We start from the raw sequence: 18576 nt of genomic DNA, 5'->3' as shown, positions 1-18576 counted from the left end.
GCAGGGAGCCGCGCGCCGCCGCCACCATGGTGAAGCTGGGCAACAATTTCAGCGACAAGAGCACCAAGCAGCCGCTGCTGGAGGATGGCTTCGACACCATCCCCCTCATCACGCCGCTCGACGTCAACCAGCTGCAGTTCCCGCCGCCGGACAAGGTAGGGCGGCCGGGCCGGGCTCCGCAGCGCACAAAGGGGCCGCGCGGCGCCTCCCGCAGCGGCCGCTCCGCCGAGCAGCCCCCCGCGCACCGATCCGCAGCCAAGTCACCCCGGCGATCGTGGCGAAAAGTAGGGAAAACGGGAGCTGTAAGTGTGCTTGGATCCCCGTGCTGCCCGCAGGAATATGGGCACGTAGGTCTCCATGCTGCCTGGCGTATCCCTTCTTGTTCCAAGCCTTCCAGGATCTGGAAGGTACTGGATGTGCCCTGTGGATTGCATGGATTTGCTCCGTCGTGAGACACCTCCCGTAGCGGGAAGGCGCTGCTCCCTCGGGAAGGCGGCACTCCGTCCCTAAGGCGCCCATCCAACATCCAGCCTAAGGCTCCATGCAGCCTGGCCAGGGCTCCCGCTCCCTGCCCGCCTCGGTGGGACCCGGCACCCCCTGAAAGAGCGAGATGGGGACACCCTGCCCCGCTTCTCCCTGCAGGTGCTTCATCCCCAACACCCCACGTAGGGGATTCGGATGGTCCTTGGCCATGCGGAACAGTCCGAGGTGCTGCTTACGGCATGGATGCCGCTTTCTTCATCCTATGCTAGGGATTTAGCGTAGGTAAAAGGATGCGGTAGCTGGTAAATACGCTGCTTCCCCTCGCAGTAATTTATTAAATGCTGCTGTAAGTAACATGCTGCTGCATCCAGTAGCAGGATACCCTTTCAGGTATTGATTTCTCAGATATGCAGCTGGCAAAGAGCTGTATGATCATTGGAAAATGAACAGCTGAACTGGGGAATGGTCAGTACTAGCTTTTAAATGATTTTCAGGATGATTTTTTCGTTTTGGCTTCATGTCTTCCAAGAGCTCAGTTTTATTTTGAGATGAAATGATAGGTAGCCTTTAGCTAGCTTTTATTTTTTTAGATAGATTGATTTTAAGCCTTGTAGCTTGAAACAATCACATATCCTTTTGTTAAGGGTAGAGAATTCGGATTCCTTTGGTGCTGTGTACCATGTTGCTTGCAGGCAGTACAACTACATTTGTGATCTCCATTTTAATGCCTCTGTTCTGAGCGTGATGGCCACTTGGCAGGCATAAATACAGTAAAGCCATAGCAGCTGCTCTGGAGCCTTGGGGCCTGTTTTTTACCCGGAGTTACATGGATGTAAATCCCACAGCTGAGGACCAAAATCCACCCTGAGGCTTTACAACAACTTAAGTCCCATGTGCTCAGTATCCTGCCAACTGGTGACTAGACATGGCTGGTTACTGAGGACCGACAACCAGAGGTATTAGTTACGTTACTCCGCTGTCACGCAGGTCTCAGTGTGGCCCGGGATTTAGCTCAAGTGCCATCCATCCTGTTGCAGGATCCACGCTGTTCCCGTTGCTCCTGTGCTGACAAAGACGTGCCAGGCAGGACCCCTCCCACCCATCCCAGGTTTTCCTTGAACAAAGCCACGCAGCTGGACCCAAAACCTAAGGAACAGGCGCTCTGCCTGGCTTTCCTGCTCTCCCAACTGTCCTTTTGGGCAGCAATTTTCCCTTCCTTCTGCAGACATGGAGGGGAAAATAAGGAGCTCTCCTGGCTTTGTTCTGTGGCTGCCTCCTAAGCCATGTTAGTGTTTCTTTGTTGGTTGCTGTGGTCGAAAAGGCAGTAGGGCAGTGGATGTGAAAAACAGGCAACGTAGTAAGGCAGGATTGACACACAAAGCGAATTCTCAAGTACAAAGACGCTCATGTATAATAAATAGGAGTACATGCTTCTCATATCTGTGCTTATTATTCACTGACAAGGCTCCAGGATGGCAGAGGAGCCCAGCTTCAAGGATAGTAGTGACTGTAGCACAAAGGTGATTTTGATGGTTTTGACAGCTTCTAAATTAAGTGGATGAATTGATTTGAATTCATTTTTAGGTATGTTAAACAAAAGAAGACGTTACATAACCAAGCAGATAGAACTGTATGTTCAGCTCAATAGCAACTGAATGTGATGCGAGTTGCCTGATATTATGCAACATAAGGGGGAGGAAGGGAAGTAAAATGTTAAAAACACTCCAAAAATCTTCAGTTTGCTCCTGTGTTACTGTTGGGCATGCAGAAAGTTACATAATTATAATTATTATAACCATAGCTGAAAATAGATTTAGAAACTTCTTTGTGTCCTGTATATATCTTTGTAACATTTGAAACATTTTTAAGGTTAAAATTTTTAATCAAGCTTTATGGTACTGAGCCTAGGCACAACTGCATTCTCAAGATACCATTTCTGGGGAATGAGGAGTGGGCAGGCAAACCAGAAGCTTCAATTTCAGTACCCGGCTACCTGTAAGTGTCACAATCCTAATTTCACAATAACATTATTGCCAGAGGCAACAGTGACACAATAATATCTGATAGCATAAGGTAACAACCAATTCTAACAGTTTAAAAGGAATTGCATATTTATTATTTGAAACCTCAGGAAAAAAAGAAAAGTAAATCTAAACAGCACAATTGGTACAATAAACAGCTCACTATTTTGAGAGTGATACTTTGAAAAGGTGGTAAAATCTGTATAAGACTTGTCTGTATAAGTGAGGCAAATAGGCTATGTAGGTGAAGATTTTGTACAGCTAGAATGCCTAGGAGAGCACTAGAGATGTGATGGAGGTAATGAATATTTTAGGAATACAGGTAAGATGCTGCATTTTATGGCTTGGGGCAATAGCTCATAGCAGGAGGTAAACGGAACTAAACTCGTGAAGATTTCTGTGCATCTTGTTGCTTATAGCAAATAATGCCCAAGTCATCTGAGAATTTACAGGTGCAGTGCAAAGAGCCACATTCTCTCACATATGGAACAGCAACTAGGTGGGTCGTTTCTCTTCTTTCAAACTCAAAATGGTGCCATTGAAGAATATTGCTACTGATGGTACATTTCTAAGGGCCCCCTTAAATAACCCTCTGATCCTATTGGTCTGAGGTTTGAATCACATTATTATGAATCTCCTGAAGCAGATGGAAGTGGCTGCTCTCAAACCATACAAACAGCACGAGGAAGTTTATGTTTCATGGTACGTTTGTATTTGAAGTAAATAAATGTCTGTGTGCTATAGCAGCACAGAGGCAGATGAACTAAAAAACCATCTTGAACTTTTGAGAAATACTTTGAGAGAAAATTTACTGGCGATTGCTTTGAAAACAATAAATAGGAAAAAAAAATAACTAGCAACTTACAGCTTCCATAAAGCAATTAGTAATGGTGGAAAAAATGCCTAGTATTGTGCTGGAAGCTCTTGTGGACATATAAGAGAAATAAAAGCACTGTTAAGCTTCGGGGAAATTTGTTTCCTGGTAAGTTAGTTAATTCTTGAGTAAATAAGAAGATGGTTAGTTTTGAGGTTGGCAAATTCACCTGAGGATGTTTTAATAAGGTACTGACCGCTTGCTTTTTGATTTTCTTTTTTTTCTTTCATTTTTTTTTCTTTAAGGTTGTGGTCAAAACGAAAACAGAATATGAACCTGACCGTAAGAAGGGCAAATTCCGTACTCCGAAAATAGCTGAATTCACAATCAGCATCACTGAAGGGGTCTCAGAAAGATTTAAGGTAAGCAGTGTTATCTGTAGATGATAATGACTCCGTTGTGCTCATAGAAGTGCTTAAAATCTATTACTGATTGTAGTCAAAACTGGCTTTTGCTAACACAGTGGCTGTTGCAGGTCTGGCTGAAAAATAAATGGAAAAAAATCGATGTTAAAATAGTTCAGTCCTTAGCAATAAAAAACAGAATCCGGCGGCATTATTGCTTTTAATTCCTCCCTGGCAGGTCAGTTCAGAAGGCACCTCTGGCCGTGGGTGGATTTGGGCACTTTGCTGCCAGGTGTCTGTGTGGGCTGTGCACAGTTACTGTACATGGATAAAGCTCCTGTTTGTGTTGAAGGGCAAGAACCACAAGAGTATCTGTTTTCTTTTTGGCTTGTTATCTTTCTTCTGTAGCCAAACCATTCTCATATAAGCACTGTCATATTCCATTATGTATTTCTTTACAGTTTAATGTATGACTTGGCAGCTCAAGGGATATGCACCAGAGCTCCTTGCTATCAATTTTCCTGGTCTCCTTGTCCCTTTCAGCTTGGTGACGACTGTTGCTGGAGGCTGGTGGTTCAGCTTAAATCAGTGACTTGGTCTGCTCCTGGGTGCCCACACTCTCATTCCCTTGAGCAGTCACAGGGGAAAGCTGGGAGCTTAGCTGATGCAAGGACTGAGCCACCTTTCCTGTTTCTCACTGGAGAACAGGTTTTCTTGCTCGATATGAGCAAAGCAAAGCAGGAAAGGTTGCACTTCTGATCATGTTTTCGTACCTTTTGTCTTAATAAACGAAGACCATCATTTTCTGGTGCTGTTAATGAGGCATCCTACCCAAGGATGCCAAGGCATCTTTAAAACAGTGGGCAACCATGCTGTTCAGTGCACAGGTACAAACATGGGTGTAAATCCTCATATTTAGCCTGAACAGAAACACCAGGTTGCAAGAAAAATATGTATTCTCATTACATAGCACCTCTGTATGTGAGCTCTGTTTGTGAGCTCTGTTTGGGTGATGGGAATTTTAGGATGCACCCAATGATTCTAACTCTATAATGTGAAGAGTGAAACACAGGAATTGTACCTGGCTCATGCTTTTAAAAGCTCCCTAAACCCAAACTTACATTCAGAAATGTATACGTTATACATATGTGTGTATACAGCTGTACCCGGAATTGCTGCCAGATATTTTAGTGTGGAGCACCTGATAGAGTCTTCATCCTTATAACAAAATCTGTAGGTTCTTTGTGTGTAGTGAACTCGCTCAGACTGACTAACAGAAGATGTCATGGCGTGTGACAGGGATTTACTGAGGAAATGAGGCCTAGTTCCATTTTTTTCTTCATTTGATTTGGAGCAAGGACATCCCATCCCTCAGAACATTCCTCTGGGAATTCTGACTCTTGCTTTCTCTTTATCATCCTGAATCCACAGTTGTAGTCCTTGAGATTAACCCCCACCCGCTCTTCTCTCAGGTGAGGTTTATATGTCATTGGGTAAGATGCAGACAGACATCTCAGGATTTGGGGCTCTTTTTCCCCTTTGTGCAAGTCCTGAGCTTGAAAGGACTCTAAAAGGGACTCTGAAAATGCATGTAACACTGCAAGTGAGAGAGTGTTTAGTCTCAAAATCCTGCTAAGGATTTAAGTTCCAGACTATTGAGAAGCCTCTATTCTTGGGTATTTTGCACTTAACAATAGCAGAAATGTAGGGAGTAAGGTACTTTATAAGATTAAATTGTAGATGAGGAAGGATTTTAAAGCGTCTCAGCTGATCTAAATGTTTTACCTAAGAACATACATCTCTTTGTAGATCTGTCTTCGGGAAAGCTGAGCAAAGAATAACAAATAAATACCTTGTCATGCTGCTGCGTAGTCATTTCCAGCTTGCGTGGCTGAACGTTAGATGCCAGAGCATTTTGCTGTTGCATTTTTATGTCTCTTTGGATGGCATGCTTAAAATGTCTCTTAGATATTACTTTGTGATGATCACTCTGGGATTAATCTCCTGCTACAGGGTTGCTAGGTTCTGCTGCTAGGTAACTGCTGCATCAGAGGGAGGTTGCAGGGAGATCTGGCTTCTCTTGGGACTTGCATGATGATTCACACCGTGGCTCTAAGTCTAGGCTTGGAAAGCAGGGCGTGGGGGCTGATCAATTAGGAAAACTGTGGTTCAATTAATTGAAAACAATAGTTTTATGCAGCACAATCGGGTCCTCCAAATGTTCCTTAATTCCTATGCAACAGCTTTTGAATTAAATTAATGCTGCTTGTAACATTTTAAAAAGCAGGCATGATTGTCATATTCACCACTCCCAGTAGTAAATATTTCATGAATAATTGATGCTTTTTCATAAATATGTAGATGAAAAGTACTGATTGTGTGAGGTTTTCTCCTGGGTCCTTATTAATTGTGAACTATCGTGTTAATGGCTGCTGTAGATTCTGAGAGAACAAAATGATATTTGTTTGAAAATTAAATATTTGCTATAATTATAAAATGCATTATTTAACTAGTGGAATATTGACTTTGGCTTGGAAAAAAAAATCAGAAGCTGTTTTAGTGGGTTTAATATGCTGCATCACCAGTGCATAAGCTTGCCACAAGATGCAAAATCAAATGTTACACTAAGAATAAAAACAGTCCCTCATATTTGCTAATAATTCAGATGTGTATTCTAGGATGTAGGCCTTAAATAAGGACAAAGCTGATAGCATTTGGGGGACTCAGTAGTGCAGATCATCTGAAGCTCAATTTTCTTGAGAAATTAGGCGTTATGGTAAATGCAGCCCCTCCAGCACGTGCCTATGGCAAGTAGATCGTGTGGTGTTTTAGCAGCCGAGTGAGTAAGAGAGTTCTCTGCATTCAGTGCACGTGGTGAGCAGATCTAACAACAGGGCTGAGAATGTTGACACAGGGAAACGCGGTGGATTTGGGTGCTAAGTTCTGAATTCAAATCAGAATCTGTTCCAAGTATCCCTGCAGGTCAAAATGCGAAGATTTAATGATTCTGTGAAACCTTTAATTTTACAGCAGTAATCACACCAAAGATAATGTGGGTTTTTTTTTTTTTTTTCCACTGAAGATCATATTTTTCATTGATAACTAGTAGCCGCCTTCTTTGGGCAGTGTAGGTAATGTGGGGAGCTGATTCCCCACATCTGGCAAGCAGTTTTCCCTGAGGCAGGTTTTCCTCTTGTGTAAATCATCCACTATAAAGAACAGTACAGCATGGCTGGAACTGCCATTTCAAAAGAGATTTATGAATCGGGTGCTAGAAGGAAATTATTGCGGGAGAAAATTGATGGCATCAGTTAGCCAGGGCCAAACTCCTGGCTCCGTTGCTGGACAGCGTTTTTACAAACTGCAGTTGGATTTTGTGGTCGGATGTCTGCTCTGGCGCCCGCTGAACTGGGCCACAACAGTCTGCTGCACACAAGCACAGCCATTTCAGAAACAATCTGTTGTACCAAAGCAGGAAATTTTTATCTTTGGGAAAACCCGAATAAAGAACACTGGCTATTTTGAAAGCAAATGCTTCAGTTTCCCAGGAAAATTCGGCCAAGCAGCAAGGTTTAAATAAAATGCAACTGTGCTGTGCCTCGAACCCTGTGGTTCTGCACAAAGGCACAGCAGTTCTGCAGAGCTTGTCCTTGCCTCGGCGTCACGGACAGAGCTGCAGAGCCAGAGCCTGAAGCTTCCCTGTGCCAGGGCCTCGTGGCACAGCCACGAAAAGGAAGTTCTGCAAGAGAACTAACGAGAGACCTTCTTCTAGAATTGTACTTGGTTATCTTAAAAGGCGGGGGAAAATGTATATTTTTGCATATATTTAAATATCTCATTATTGCTCTGTCTTAGGGAGCCATCCTCTAAAACATGTTTACCTGTTTTTCGTAGTTTAACTATTGCTTAGTACTTACTAAATATATGTTTTTTACTTGTTAATTACCTAGTATTACCAGCTGCCATGTAGGGCTGGGAATGGCAGGTGCTTCTGCTGTCAGTAGTTCTGTTTAAAGTTGCTCACAAGTATAAATGTTTGTCAGGCTTTAGGTTTTGAATCTTTCCTATGTTGCTTAAGCAAGAAAAATCTAGGTAGCAATTCTTTTATTATAGTTGCTGTTTCGCTGTTTTTAAAAGTAAAGGCACTTCAGGACAACCATGTTTACTGTTTTTTAAAATTCTTTTTCTTTTTTAAAAAATAAAAAATCTATTTTTTTTTTCCTAGCTACAGCTGACTATTTCCAATTAAACTCCTGACTAAATTCCTGATGAAAAGGAGTTTTTTTACAGTCAGAGTTGGGAGATTTAAGTAAAAACCGGTGCCTAACATGAACCCTCCTCGTCTGGGTTGTGTCCTGTGCCTTTGTACTGCTTAGAAATTCTTGGAGCAGGACGACCGACTGCAGCGACCCAGAAGGTGCTTGGGTTGTCTCCCAGTGTAAGCAGCCTTACACAGCCCTTCCTCATGGAGTAGGGATGTAGTAATCTCATCTAGCCTCATTGCTGTCCTGGCTGATCCTTCCTGGAGTTTGAATGGGGAGGTAGCGAGGTCCTCACTTCAGGCTGTGAGGGCTCCTGGGCTGCTTCCTCCGCAGCTGTGACGTGAAGGGGACACTGTGTGGTGACCAGCTGAGTCAAACCACTGCCCCGGACCTGCCTCCTGGCAGAGCCTGCCCCGGGGTTCATTAGCAGCTCCCTTGCAGGCAGGGGGCTCTTGTGGCCTTGCGCTGTCCTTTCTGGGGAGAACTTGGATCTGTAGCTTCTCCTCGTTTTCTGTTACTGGCCTTCACTTGTCATTTGACCTTTTTGCTACTACTCAGTCATCTCCAGGTAAGTTCTCAAATGGGTGCTTTCTTCCTCTTTGTCATGTTAGAGAAGGGCAGTGCTTTGATTGCTTTGATTTCTTTTTGTTACAGCCAACCCCAAGGTCCTTCTCCTCTTGGAGCATGAAGATTTGATGGGGATGTTCTGGCAGAGAAGTTGGGCTTAATGGATAGGTGCCAGTCACATAGCCAGGTGTGAGATGTGATGTTGGAAATGCCCTCCTGAAAGGAAGCACCTTGTTGTCTTTTGAGCCATCAGAAATGCCGTGTGTTTTCCCACGGTAGTTTAACCAAACTGTTCTGCACAGCTAGGACTAGGACAGCATAAGTGCATCTGGATCAAATCCTGCACGTGGACAAGGGAACAGTCTTTTGGTTCTTTCATGTTGCCATTATTTTCAAGCTGAATCTTCCTTATTACCTCTTACCCGTATTGTCTCGGGCTCCTCTCGCGTGCAGACTCTTACAGACAGGCTAAGAGCAAACAGGAAAAACATGATGGAAAAACATGAACATTACGGGAGGCAGAGAGCCGATTTCCCTGCTCTGCGGCTCCGTGCAGTTGGAGCTGCAGGATCTCAGTGCAGGGAGGTCGAATGGAGGCCGTGGCCATTTGCAGGGAGGGCAACGTGATGTTTCACAAATTCCAGTCTGTGGGATGTAGCCAGACTCAATCTATTGTAATTACAGTCTGCCTGCCCAAAATTCTTTAGTTTAAATTAGATAGCAATAATCTTAATTTCCTGTCATAAATGGTTGTGCAGAGTTACTGTATTTCATCTGAGAGCTTTGCCTTTCACTGGTGAGCAAAGCATAAATTGGTTGTAAATCATTGCAGATGAAAAGTGCTCTATAAATGCACGTCTTCACTCTTTTTATTTAGCCCCAAATGGGGGCTGGAAGGTTACAGGCAAATCAGAAACAAAAGTCATATTCCTAAGAGGCTACGATTGACATAGGTTATGCATGGATGTAGAATAGAGGTGAGATGACACCAAGTGCCAGTGACGGAGCAGTGAAGATGTCCTGTTAGCTCCCCTTCTCGTAGCCATGTGAGCGCTCCTGAGTAGATTCTGCACTTCCTGAGAGGTGTGTGATGGGGAGAAAAGGGGACAGAAGCAGGAAGGGATGTGAAGAGAAGCAGGCATAGCTGGTGCGGTTGATGAATATTGCTGTGCATTCTTGCTTGATTAAAATGGGAGCAAGATAAATGCTCGGAAAGTGAGGAAGGAGGAGCACGGCCTGCAGCCGCAGGACCCTGCGCTGGGCTGAGCACGGGATCTCCTAGCAAACCTCCACGGCTGGGCCTCCTCACCAGCCGCTCACGTGTCAGCGTCGTCGTCAGCTCCAGCGGGTTTAATTTGCTTGGCTAAATGCTCACAGAGTCTGAAGATCTTTTATTTTTTATTTTTTTTGCCATGGGTACGCTTAGTTCATTCATTAGTCATCTCTCATTTTGATTACTGTAATGGCTTCTGGCTAGACACTGTCCTTCTTCTGCTCTTCACTTGCAATCTATTCAGAAACCTGCCACTTGTATAATATCTTGTCATCTCTCCTGTTCACCGAGCTCTGCTGCCAGATCTCCTTAAAACCAACTTTAAAGGATACCCTGCAGATAGAAACAAAGCCACGCTGCAGGCCCTGGGTTTAAGGAAAGGGTTCATGGTGCTTTCTTGTAGTTAGCTTTCCTGTAGCCTGCACAGGGAACGTTTAGCTTGCGACCTTGCTGTGGCAGAAGGCAACAAAATGTGCTGGCAGCTCAGGCTTAGGAGTGAAACGGGGATCAGAAAGTTGTGCATCGTTAGTGGTGGGTATTTGTGAAAGAGAAGGAAAAAAAATGCTAGAAGGAAGAGGAGGATTTTCAGCTTATAGGAGAGAAGTGAATTGGATTAATGATGGGATCATCTTGAAATCCACTGCTGCGTTTCTCTCCATCTGTGTCATTTGTACATGGAGCTCCTCTCCTTGTGCGCAGGTTGCTGGTATCCTGAAGGATGGTCGGAGAACGGAGCTCCTGGCCTGTTAGGAAGGCGACAAGGGCTTACTTGGCTAGGGATTTGCAAACGGAGTGTGATTACAAATTATGGGAGATAACGAGAGTAAAATCTACATGCTAATACCAACATTAATGAGATTAGGTGATTCAGTAAGTGCGAGAGAAGGATTGCCTGGGAACGAGGAGCTGGGAGCCCTGGGAGCTCCGCGCAGCGCTGGGAGCACCGGGAGCAGGGAGGACTCGCCGGCTTCCCGTGACCGCTTCCCAAAGCGCTTCCAGAGCCTGGGAGAGACCGAGGGCCCAGAGACTGCAGGGTTACAGGTATCAGTAACCCCAGTGCTGCCCAGTGCTGCCTTCTGCTAGGAAATAGCTAGTCGGCTTTCCAGCCTCTCCCTGAGGCCGCGTCTGTGTGCCGGAGTGTTCATGGCTGGGAAACTGCTATTCCCTACCAGCAGGATGGGCCCTGACTATATTTAAAATCCTTGGAAACTTGTGGGTGGTTTTCAAAGCGTTCTGAAGCGTTTACCCCTTTCCGTGGAGGAGAAGGACAAGACCAGGACCAGCCTGTTGCTCCTCTTGCTGGCGGCATCCCCCATGGAAGGCCGGTTCTCCGAGGGAAGGCGCTTTCTCCAGGCCCTGCGGAATAGGCCTCGCAGGCCCGGGAAGCCGGGCAGTGGCACCACCTCCCCCTTTCTTGCCTCTCTTTTCCTTCCTCCTTCCCTATCCCTGTTCTGAAGGGACACGGGAGGGTTGTGCAGACTTGGAGCCAGCGGGACGGGAAGCAAACGAGCCCGGGCTGCAGCCTGGAGCGAGTGGTGCCTGTGGCGGGAGCAGAGGCGCCCGGGCCGCAGCTCCGCTCCGCTCCCTCGGGATGCAGCACCTGGAAGGAGGGAGGCGGGAGGGAGGCCATTGGGAGCCCAGGACTAGGCCCAGGTGGACAGGAATCCCCCCGTGTTAACCCTTGGCTGCCCAAACGAGTAATAAAGTTGGGGGAAGGCCACTAGGATTGGAGAGCGGGTGTCAGTGCGAGGTTTTAGAGGCTGGTGAGAAATGGGATTTTTTTTTTTTTCTTTTAATCCAATTATTGTTCTGGGAAACTGAATATGTTACCATGAAGCTGAAAGGCCCTTTGCTTCCTGTCTCCTTTAGATTGGCACAGTTGCATTAATATTAATATTTCTTCTGCTAAATTACTTTCTGATCTGTGGTTCTCCTTGCCCTCTTTCCTGTCCCTCTGAGTTTTTTTTTTTTGCTTATTTTCTGGTGATATCCTTGTAAAATCCATATCTTGTGCAGCAAAAGCTGCTGCCCGGCCACGGTGACGCGGCCTTCCCGCTGTGGGTGTCCATGAGGCTCATCCTGCTCTTTCCCTATCAGCCCTAGTCCCGCTGCCAGTGCTGCAAATCCTGGCAGTTCCAGGTTTATCGTACTGGTGGTGTGAGGCTCTGGGCTTTTCTGTTTTTCCTTGCTTCCTAAAATACCAGGTTGTCTATCTTGGCATAACTGACCGTAATATGTTGGAAGTTTTCTTTTTAGGAGGTGTATATACTTGCTTCACCCATATTTATTTAAAATACAGATCATATTGTGCTTTAATTTGTTATATTTTAACTTCATTTTTTTTTTTAATGCTGTAACAGATGCTTTTTTCTAATTTGCCCCAAAAAGCTCAACCACTCCTGCTCTGTAGTCTTCTAATCTCTAGGAGCTTCTCATTTGCGTTTGAGTAGAAATTTTTGAAAATTAGCAGCTCCCATCTGGGACATTCTGCCCGGTAACGAGGGCTGTTTGCTCAGCACGCAGCTCCTGCAGAAGGACAGAGACCTGATCGGGGAGCTTGGCAGGGTAATGGCCACGCCAGAATCCGGTGCTTTTCCCGGCCAGAGGGAGAGGAAACCTGGAGGGAATTTTATTTCCTCTGTTACTTAAAAGGCTGCCCAGGCTCCAGCTGCTCGGGGTTTAATCCGGGGAGGGCTGGTCTGCTCCCGAGGCTAATCCCGGTGTGAAGCTCAGCACCCTGGCGAGCCCGGACGGACGCGGGCAAGGTCGGGCTGCGTGGCGCAGGCCTCGCTCCCGCTGCGGCAGGGACGGTTGTGCCTGCGTTTTCCAACTCCCTGCATGGCCCTGGCAGGGAGTGACTCCTGTGCAGTCACCACAGGGTAGGGAAGCCCCGGGTTAACCTGTGAATTCGGGAGCCCTGGGCAGCCAGGCTTGCAGGCTGCTGGAGTAACCATCCGTATGCGATGGGTGACACGAATGCGTCCCCTAGCAAGAGGGGACACTCTCCTTCTCCTTGCCCTGCTAGTCACCTTCACTATCTGATGACACTGTGTTAATTTATCATCATTTCGCTCCATTCTTGGCCAGGCAAGGGGTAAGCAAACGTGTTTATCCAGTGGCAGCTGACATAAACTCACATTTACATCGCTCACGTACTGGAAGAGCAGCAGACCAAACCTCAAGCACCTCCGTGTGTCCTTGAGGCCTCGTGTGTGCGGAGCAGAGAAGCAACCCAAAAAGCCTCCCCGTGCACTGGGCCACTGAGCAGCTGCCCTGCTGTGTCCTGTGAGCAGGGGGCAGACCGAGGTGCTCGGGTGCCTCTTTCTCACCTCCCTCAACAGCTGAATAACCAATTTCATTCTGTGCTTGATTTTACTGCAGAGCGAGTTCCTAAGTGACCTCTGCTGCCTCCAGCAGCAAACAGCCCTGCAATAAGCCGGGCTTTGCTCACCTGAGTGTTCTGTTTCCTTCACAGGTAACCGTGCTGGTCCTCTTTGCCCTTGCATTCCTAACGTGTGTCGTGTTCCTGGTAGTCTACAAGGTTTACAAGTATGATCACACCTGTCCAGAAGGATTTGTTTTCAAGGTAAATTGCATGCGCATTCTGGAAAAACAGACGAGTATTTAGTTTTCTGCATAACCTTGCTGCTGCTTTGCATACAGATTTGTGCTTGTTTCATAGGTCACTGTGCTTCCTGTTGTGTTTTTCTGCTTAATTTGTCAGGGGGATTATGGCTATCACACTAGTTTAGTAATGTTAACCATTATTTCTGTTAAAAAATATAGCGAGAGTCCCACACCAGTGTCCTTCAGACCAGCTTCATCTGCACCCATTTAAAAGCCCTTATTTATCGGGCCGTACCCTTGGATGGTTCTTCCAAAATCACATGTTGTAAGAGAAAACATAAGGATAAATCTTGCACATTCCAGAGCCAATTGCCTTTCTCCAGGTGTGTCACAGAAATAGGGAAGTCCATTAGGAGTAGCAAAGTTAAATAAGGGTAGTAGAAATAATGTCTTGTTCTAGAACAGTGACCTCCAAGCTCTATCGCTGCAGGCCAAACATGATGCCAAAAAGGGAAAATATTCATTTATTTGGGAAAAAAAAAGATACTTTGGCTAACTGGAAGGGATGCTGGGGCTCACATAATTCTTACAAGATGATAGTGCTGGCTCTCCAGCTATGACCTGGGCTGAAACTCAGGAGGGAAACATTGATTTCTCAGTTGTAAATTCCGCAAGGTTGGACTCTGCTGCAGTTAGGTGAGAAAAGCAGCGTTGATGATGACTCTCTCTCATCTACATGTTCTGTTAAGAATATCTATTCAGGCAGGTACTTGGTGTAACTTCAGAATGATTCCTGTAGAAACGGGTGCCTCAGCACTCCTGAGAAACCTCTGCAGAACCTTCTGTGCCTGTCACATCGGGCGCTTGGGCACTTCAAAAGAATTGATGTCACTCCAAGCATTTTTAGGCTACTGCCTTTTCTTGGTTCGAGAGAGGGGAAAAACCACTGTGGTCAAAACACTCAGCTGCAACTCGGGAGATTCAGCTTTTGCTTCTGTTGGTATTTTTTGTATCATCTCAGGAAAGCTGGGAAACCTCTCTGGGCCCGTGTCCCATGGGAGGCCAGGTTTTTTCCAAGCTTTCTGTTGGCTTCAAGCGCTCCGGAACACGGGTGGAGTGATCCTGCAGCACATCCTAAGCTGAGAGCTGCTGTCTGCAGCTTCCGTGTCCTTTCCCATCACGTCCTCGTTCCCTGAGCCACAGCCTGCTGTTTGCTGCTGCCTTCTCCTTCTGGCATCAGCAGCACTTGCGAGCAGGACAGTTTCTTAGTTGTGTTCCAGTCCTTTGTTGACAGAACCGTTTATCCCTTGGCCGTTTATTCCTTCTTAGGATCTGGTGCTTCACACACAGATCGGGCAGGATGTCCCGTGGATGTCCCGTCTCCGTTCTTAAGGCGCAGCCCATCCCGAGTGCTGCATTACAGAGCATTACTCTCCAGGTGCAGGGTTTGTGGAGGCAGTTTCTTAGATGCTCAGAGGCAAAATGCTGGGATTCACAGTGTCTTTGGTCCTTTAAATCCGCGAGTTCTCCAGGATCAGCAAGCTAAAGAGCCTGAAACCACCCGTGCTGACACACATTGGTGTTTGCTGCGCTTGCCTGGTCCTGAGAGTGTCGTGACACAGCTGGGCACAAAGCTCCAAGAGGGCCCGAGGAGAAGCTGGTCCCGTCGCATCCTCGCTGGGAGGGCTCTGTGGTGGACGGTCCGTGCCCCACGGCCTCCAGCAGCGCAGCCCTGGCCTTGGGATGCGCAGGGCAGCTGGGATTTTATCAGGCCTTAAAGGCCTTAACTTGTAAGTAATGTTTGGAGCAGAAGGGCTGGGAAGGAACCAGGGCTGCAGGGTTGCTCCCTAGCACCCCATTTCTGCTGCTGCCATCCCTTAGTAGCTCTCCAGTAGCTCTGGGCTCCAAGGAAACAAACTGTACCAGGGCAGAGAGAAACCTGCTGCAGAAGCCAGGGGAGCCGCCAGGGAGGTTTTGTGCATCCTCCCTGGGAACACGGGCTCGGGGGAGCACAAATGCAGTCAGGACAACAACGCTGGTACACGTTTCCTAGGCCCTTCTGTGGCTGCAGGGAAGGAACGTTGCAGTCGTGTTTGCCTGTGACAGAGCACAGGGCTGCTGCTGCAGCTGCAGGGCCTGCGGGGACGGGCGCTCGCAGGAAACTTGCCTTGTCTCCAGCACTGATAATTATATCCCATCGATTTGAATTCCCCTGCTGGGACTAATGAGATCCATGGATTGTGTCCCTTCCCCCACTTTAAACATTGGGAATTGAGACTGCATCTAGGGGCTGGGAGAGGTAACAGCCGTGTCCAAGTCTGTTCATCCTGCCGGGGGGTGGCAGCGACGTGGCCGCCGCGGCCTCGGAGCACGAGCGGGGCCGGCCCGTGGAGGGGACCTGGGGAGGCTCCAGTCCTGGGACAGGAACGCTGCCTCTCTCAGCCACCTCTGCCCCAACATTGGAGTCCTGGGGCAGGCTCATGAAACTACCCACAGGCTCATATGTCAATACATATATATATATAGTCAATTCTTGCCTTTTTCTTTCATACTATGTGATGCTTTCTTCACCCTAAAATGTTTAGGATGCAGAAGGTCACCTGGTGGCCTCCCTCCCAAACAATATGTTTTGGCTTTTCTCATTTATACTGTTTGAAACAGTTGTAACTGAAAGAGCTGTTAATGCTGGTGTTTTTTTCTTTTTTTGACTAAGGCAAGGTTTGATCCTAAGGTAAGTGTGGACATGTCTGAAATCTGATTAGTATCTGGTCCTTCAGTACATTCTTTGAATGTACTTCTGTGCCCACAAGTTTCCAATGGAAAGTCGTGCTTGCTGAACTCGGAGCAGTAACTGAGCGCTGCTTCGAGCAGCAGTGCTGCACGGGGCAGGGGTGCCCTGAGAGTGCTGCAGGCAGGAAGTCCCACCAGGCTATTTCCCTCTAAAGCAGCTGCAGGAAGGGGAGCTGGGATTGCACAAAACTGGGGCAGGGGCAGGATGCTCCCCTGGGGCTCTTGCTGCATCATCACCGGCCTCGCTAAAAGCTGCCTGCAGACTGATGCAGCCCACACGTCCACCTGGATTTTTTTAAAGGACAAGAAAGTTACAATCTTGGTATTTAACCATCTCAGTCAGGTAGGTGGTTTTCAGGAACTTGGAGCACTCAGCAGTTCCTACGTAGTACTCTCAAACGTTAGAGAAATGAATTTACACAGTTGCATTTCAGGATGGTTTTAAATGCCCATCATCATCTTTCTGAAAAACGAAGAGTTGGTATTTTGTGTGTACACAAGCTGGGTCCCCTGTGGTGTTTTCGCCTTGCTCTAAACCTGTCCCTGCTCTAGTACCAAGATACTGGTATTAATTTCCACCACGTCGCACCAAACCAATGCAGGTGCCTGAAGTGCTAATCTAAGGCTAGAGATGGGGCACTTGCAAGTGCAGCACAAACAGCTGGAGCTATTTAGCTGAGGAGGAGAAAGCAGCAAAATAGGGCTTGTAAATAGAGATTTGGCGCTCGTAAAAATAAGTCTGGGTGTTGCATGTTGTATATCCTGGCTCTGGAATAGAGACCCGGGTCGGTCTTCCCGGCACACGCGCGCGTGTGCCGGGAAGACCGACCCGGGTCTCTATTCCAGAGGTTTGAGGAGTGCAGAGGGCAGGAGGTTGTGACAGCAGCAGAACTGCTGGGTGTCTCGTCTGATCTCACACCAAAGAGGAGGTAGCTCAACCCAACAGGGAAAGAAAACCCAGCCTCCATCCAGCGTGTCTGGAACCCCACAGGTAACCCAAGCGCTGTTTTTTTTCCTTTCCAGAATAATCAGTGCATTCCAGCTGGATTGGAAAACTACTACTCGGAACAAGACTCCAGTGCCCGAGGGAAATTTTACACGGTCATAAACCACTACAACCTGGCCAAGCAAACGATCACGCGCTCCGTGTCGCCCTGGATGACGGTGCTGTCCGAAGAGAAGCTCTCCGAGCAGGAGACTGAGGCTGCAGAGAAATCAGCTTAGCTCAGATAAGCTCGTTAGGACCCCAATGTCATTTGAAGGTAACTAAGGGACTTTAAGGACCTTTTCATTGATGCTAATTACGGATAATTTAGAGGTTACTCATGTTTATGGTGCAGTTGCTTCTGTTTGCTGATACTGCTTTGCAAAAAAAAATAACAAAAAACAAAAGCAACCAAACGAAAACTTGCTGCAGACCATTTCTGGGCATAAAACAAGGTGCATCTCAGCATCGCTTTAGAGCTTTGACACCATTTTCAATGTTTAAGAAATCCAATGTTATATATGGTCTTGTAACTTATTGGATGCCGACAGATTTCTTCATGGGATTTTGCAGGGCTTGAAATTTAGATAAATCATGTGTTCTGTTGTCTGAACTGGCACTTTATTTATTCTTTTTCTTATTGTTGGTCATTTTGCAAACCGAAACATCACAGCCATAACCAGAGTGATCTCTTGTTTCGCTAAGAGCTGTATCTTTATATTTGATTTCTGCTCAAGCAAGAATGATAATAGCAAGAGCATAATATAATGATTGGTATGGAGGAAGGACAGATAGGTGAGGTAGCATTTTTTTCTTACATTTCTTTACTGTTGTTGATTTGTAAGTGATAATGAAGTTCTCTGCAACACGGCATGCTCAATGTTTTATTATTGCTGTCAACAGGATTTAACTGCATTTTCCACTGTGGCTTTAGCATCTTGGTAAGGATGTGCACAGAAACATGAACTAGATAAGACACTATGGAAAAACACAGGCATTTTTAGTAATGGATGTTGAGGCTAGTGTAAAAAAAAAACTCATTAAGTTAAGGATGTTCTAATGAGAAATGACATGTTTTAATCATATTAAGAGGCAGAAAGCCTATTCACAGTAGATGTAGTCCACTATGTAATTTGTTGGATATGACAGATGGAGTAATGTCTAAATTTGCTCTTATTACATTAACATTTTCCCTTTTATCTATGATAACTATCTTTGAGTTAAATGTATGGTTTGCAGTTTGCTACTCTTTAAAACACAAAGCATCACAAGTGGAACAGTAGCATCTAGGTACCCAGCTGGCTGTTTTGAAGCTACATGTGAAACGTGAGTGAAGAAGTTTAAGTGTCATGTAGGGCTCGGGAGGGGAAAGAGGTAGATGGGCATCGTCTTGTGGACCCACAGTCAAGC

The 18576-nt window shown here is 46.4% G+C and overlaps 1 protein-coding gene across 1 annotated transcript; it reads left to right on the top strand.

Moving 5' to 3' along the window:
• The first annotated feature begins 13 nt into the window (after nucleotides 1-13).
• On the top strand, nucleotides 14-18406 carry NSG1 (neuronal vesicle trafficking associated 1). The gene is made up of 4 exons (XM_026034204.1): nucleotides 14-155; nucleotides 3624-3740; nucleotides 13300-13410; nucleotides 17205-18406. The coding sequence occupies exons 1-4, from the start codon at nucleotides 27-29 to the stop codon at nucleotides 17403-17405; spliced, it is 558 nt and encodes a 185-aa protein (XP_025889989.1). The 5' UTR covers nucleotides 14-26; the 3' UTR covers nucleotides 17406-18406.
• The last annotated feature ends 170 nt before the right edge of the window (nucleotides 18407-18576 follow it).

Source organism: Nothoprocta perdicaria, unplaced genomic scaffold, assembly GCF_003342845.1.
Source record: "Nothoprocta perdicaria isolate Ctin4 unplaced genomic scaffold, notPer1 scaffold_14, whole genome shotgun sequence".
Classification (NCBI taxonomy): Eukaryota; Metazoa; Chordata; class Aves; order Tinamiformes; family Tinamidae; genus Nothoprocta; species Nothoprocta perdicaria.
Note: the sequence above shows the minus strand (reverse complement) of the source record. Positions and strands in the feature narration are given on the sequence as shown.

Bases quoted from the DNA above. Each gene is read 5' to 3' on its own strand.
- NSG1 (XM_026034204.1), top strand. From the start codon at position 27: ATGGTGAAGCTGGGCAACAATTTCAGCGACAAGAGCACCAAGCAGCCG. The intron at 3,741-13,299 runs GTAAGCAGTGTT...TTTCCTTCACAG, and splicing joins GGGTCTCAGAAAGATTTAAG to GTAACCGTGCTGGTCCTCTT. The intron at 13,411-17,204 runs GTAAATTGCATG...TTTCCTTTCCAG, and splicing joins CAGAAGGATTTGTTTTCAAG to AATAATCAGTGCATTCCAGC.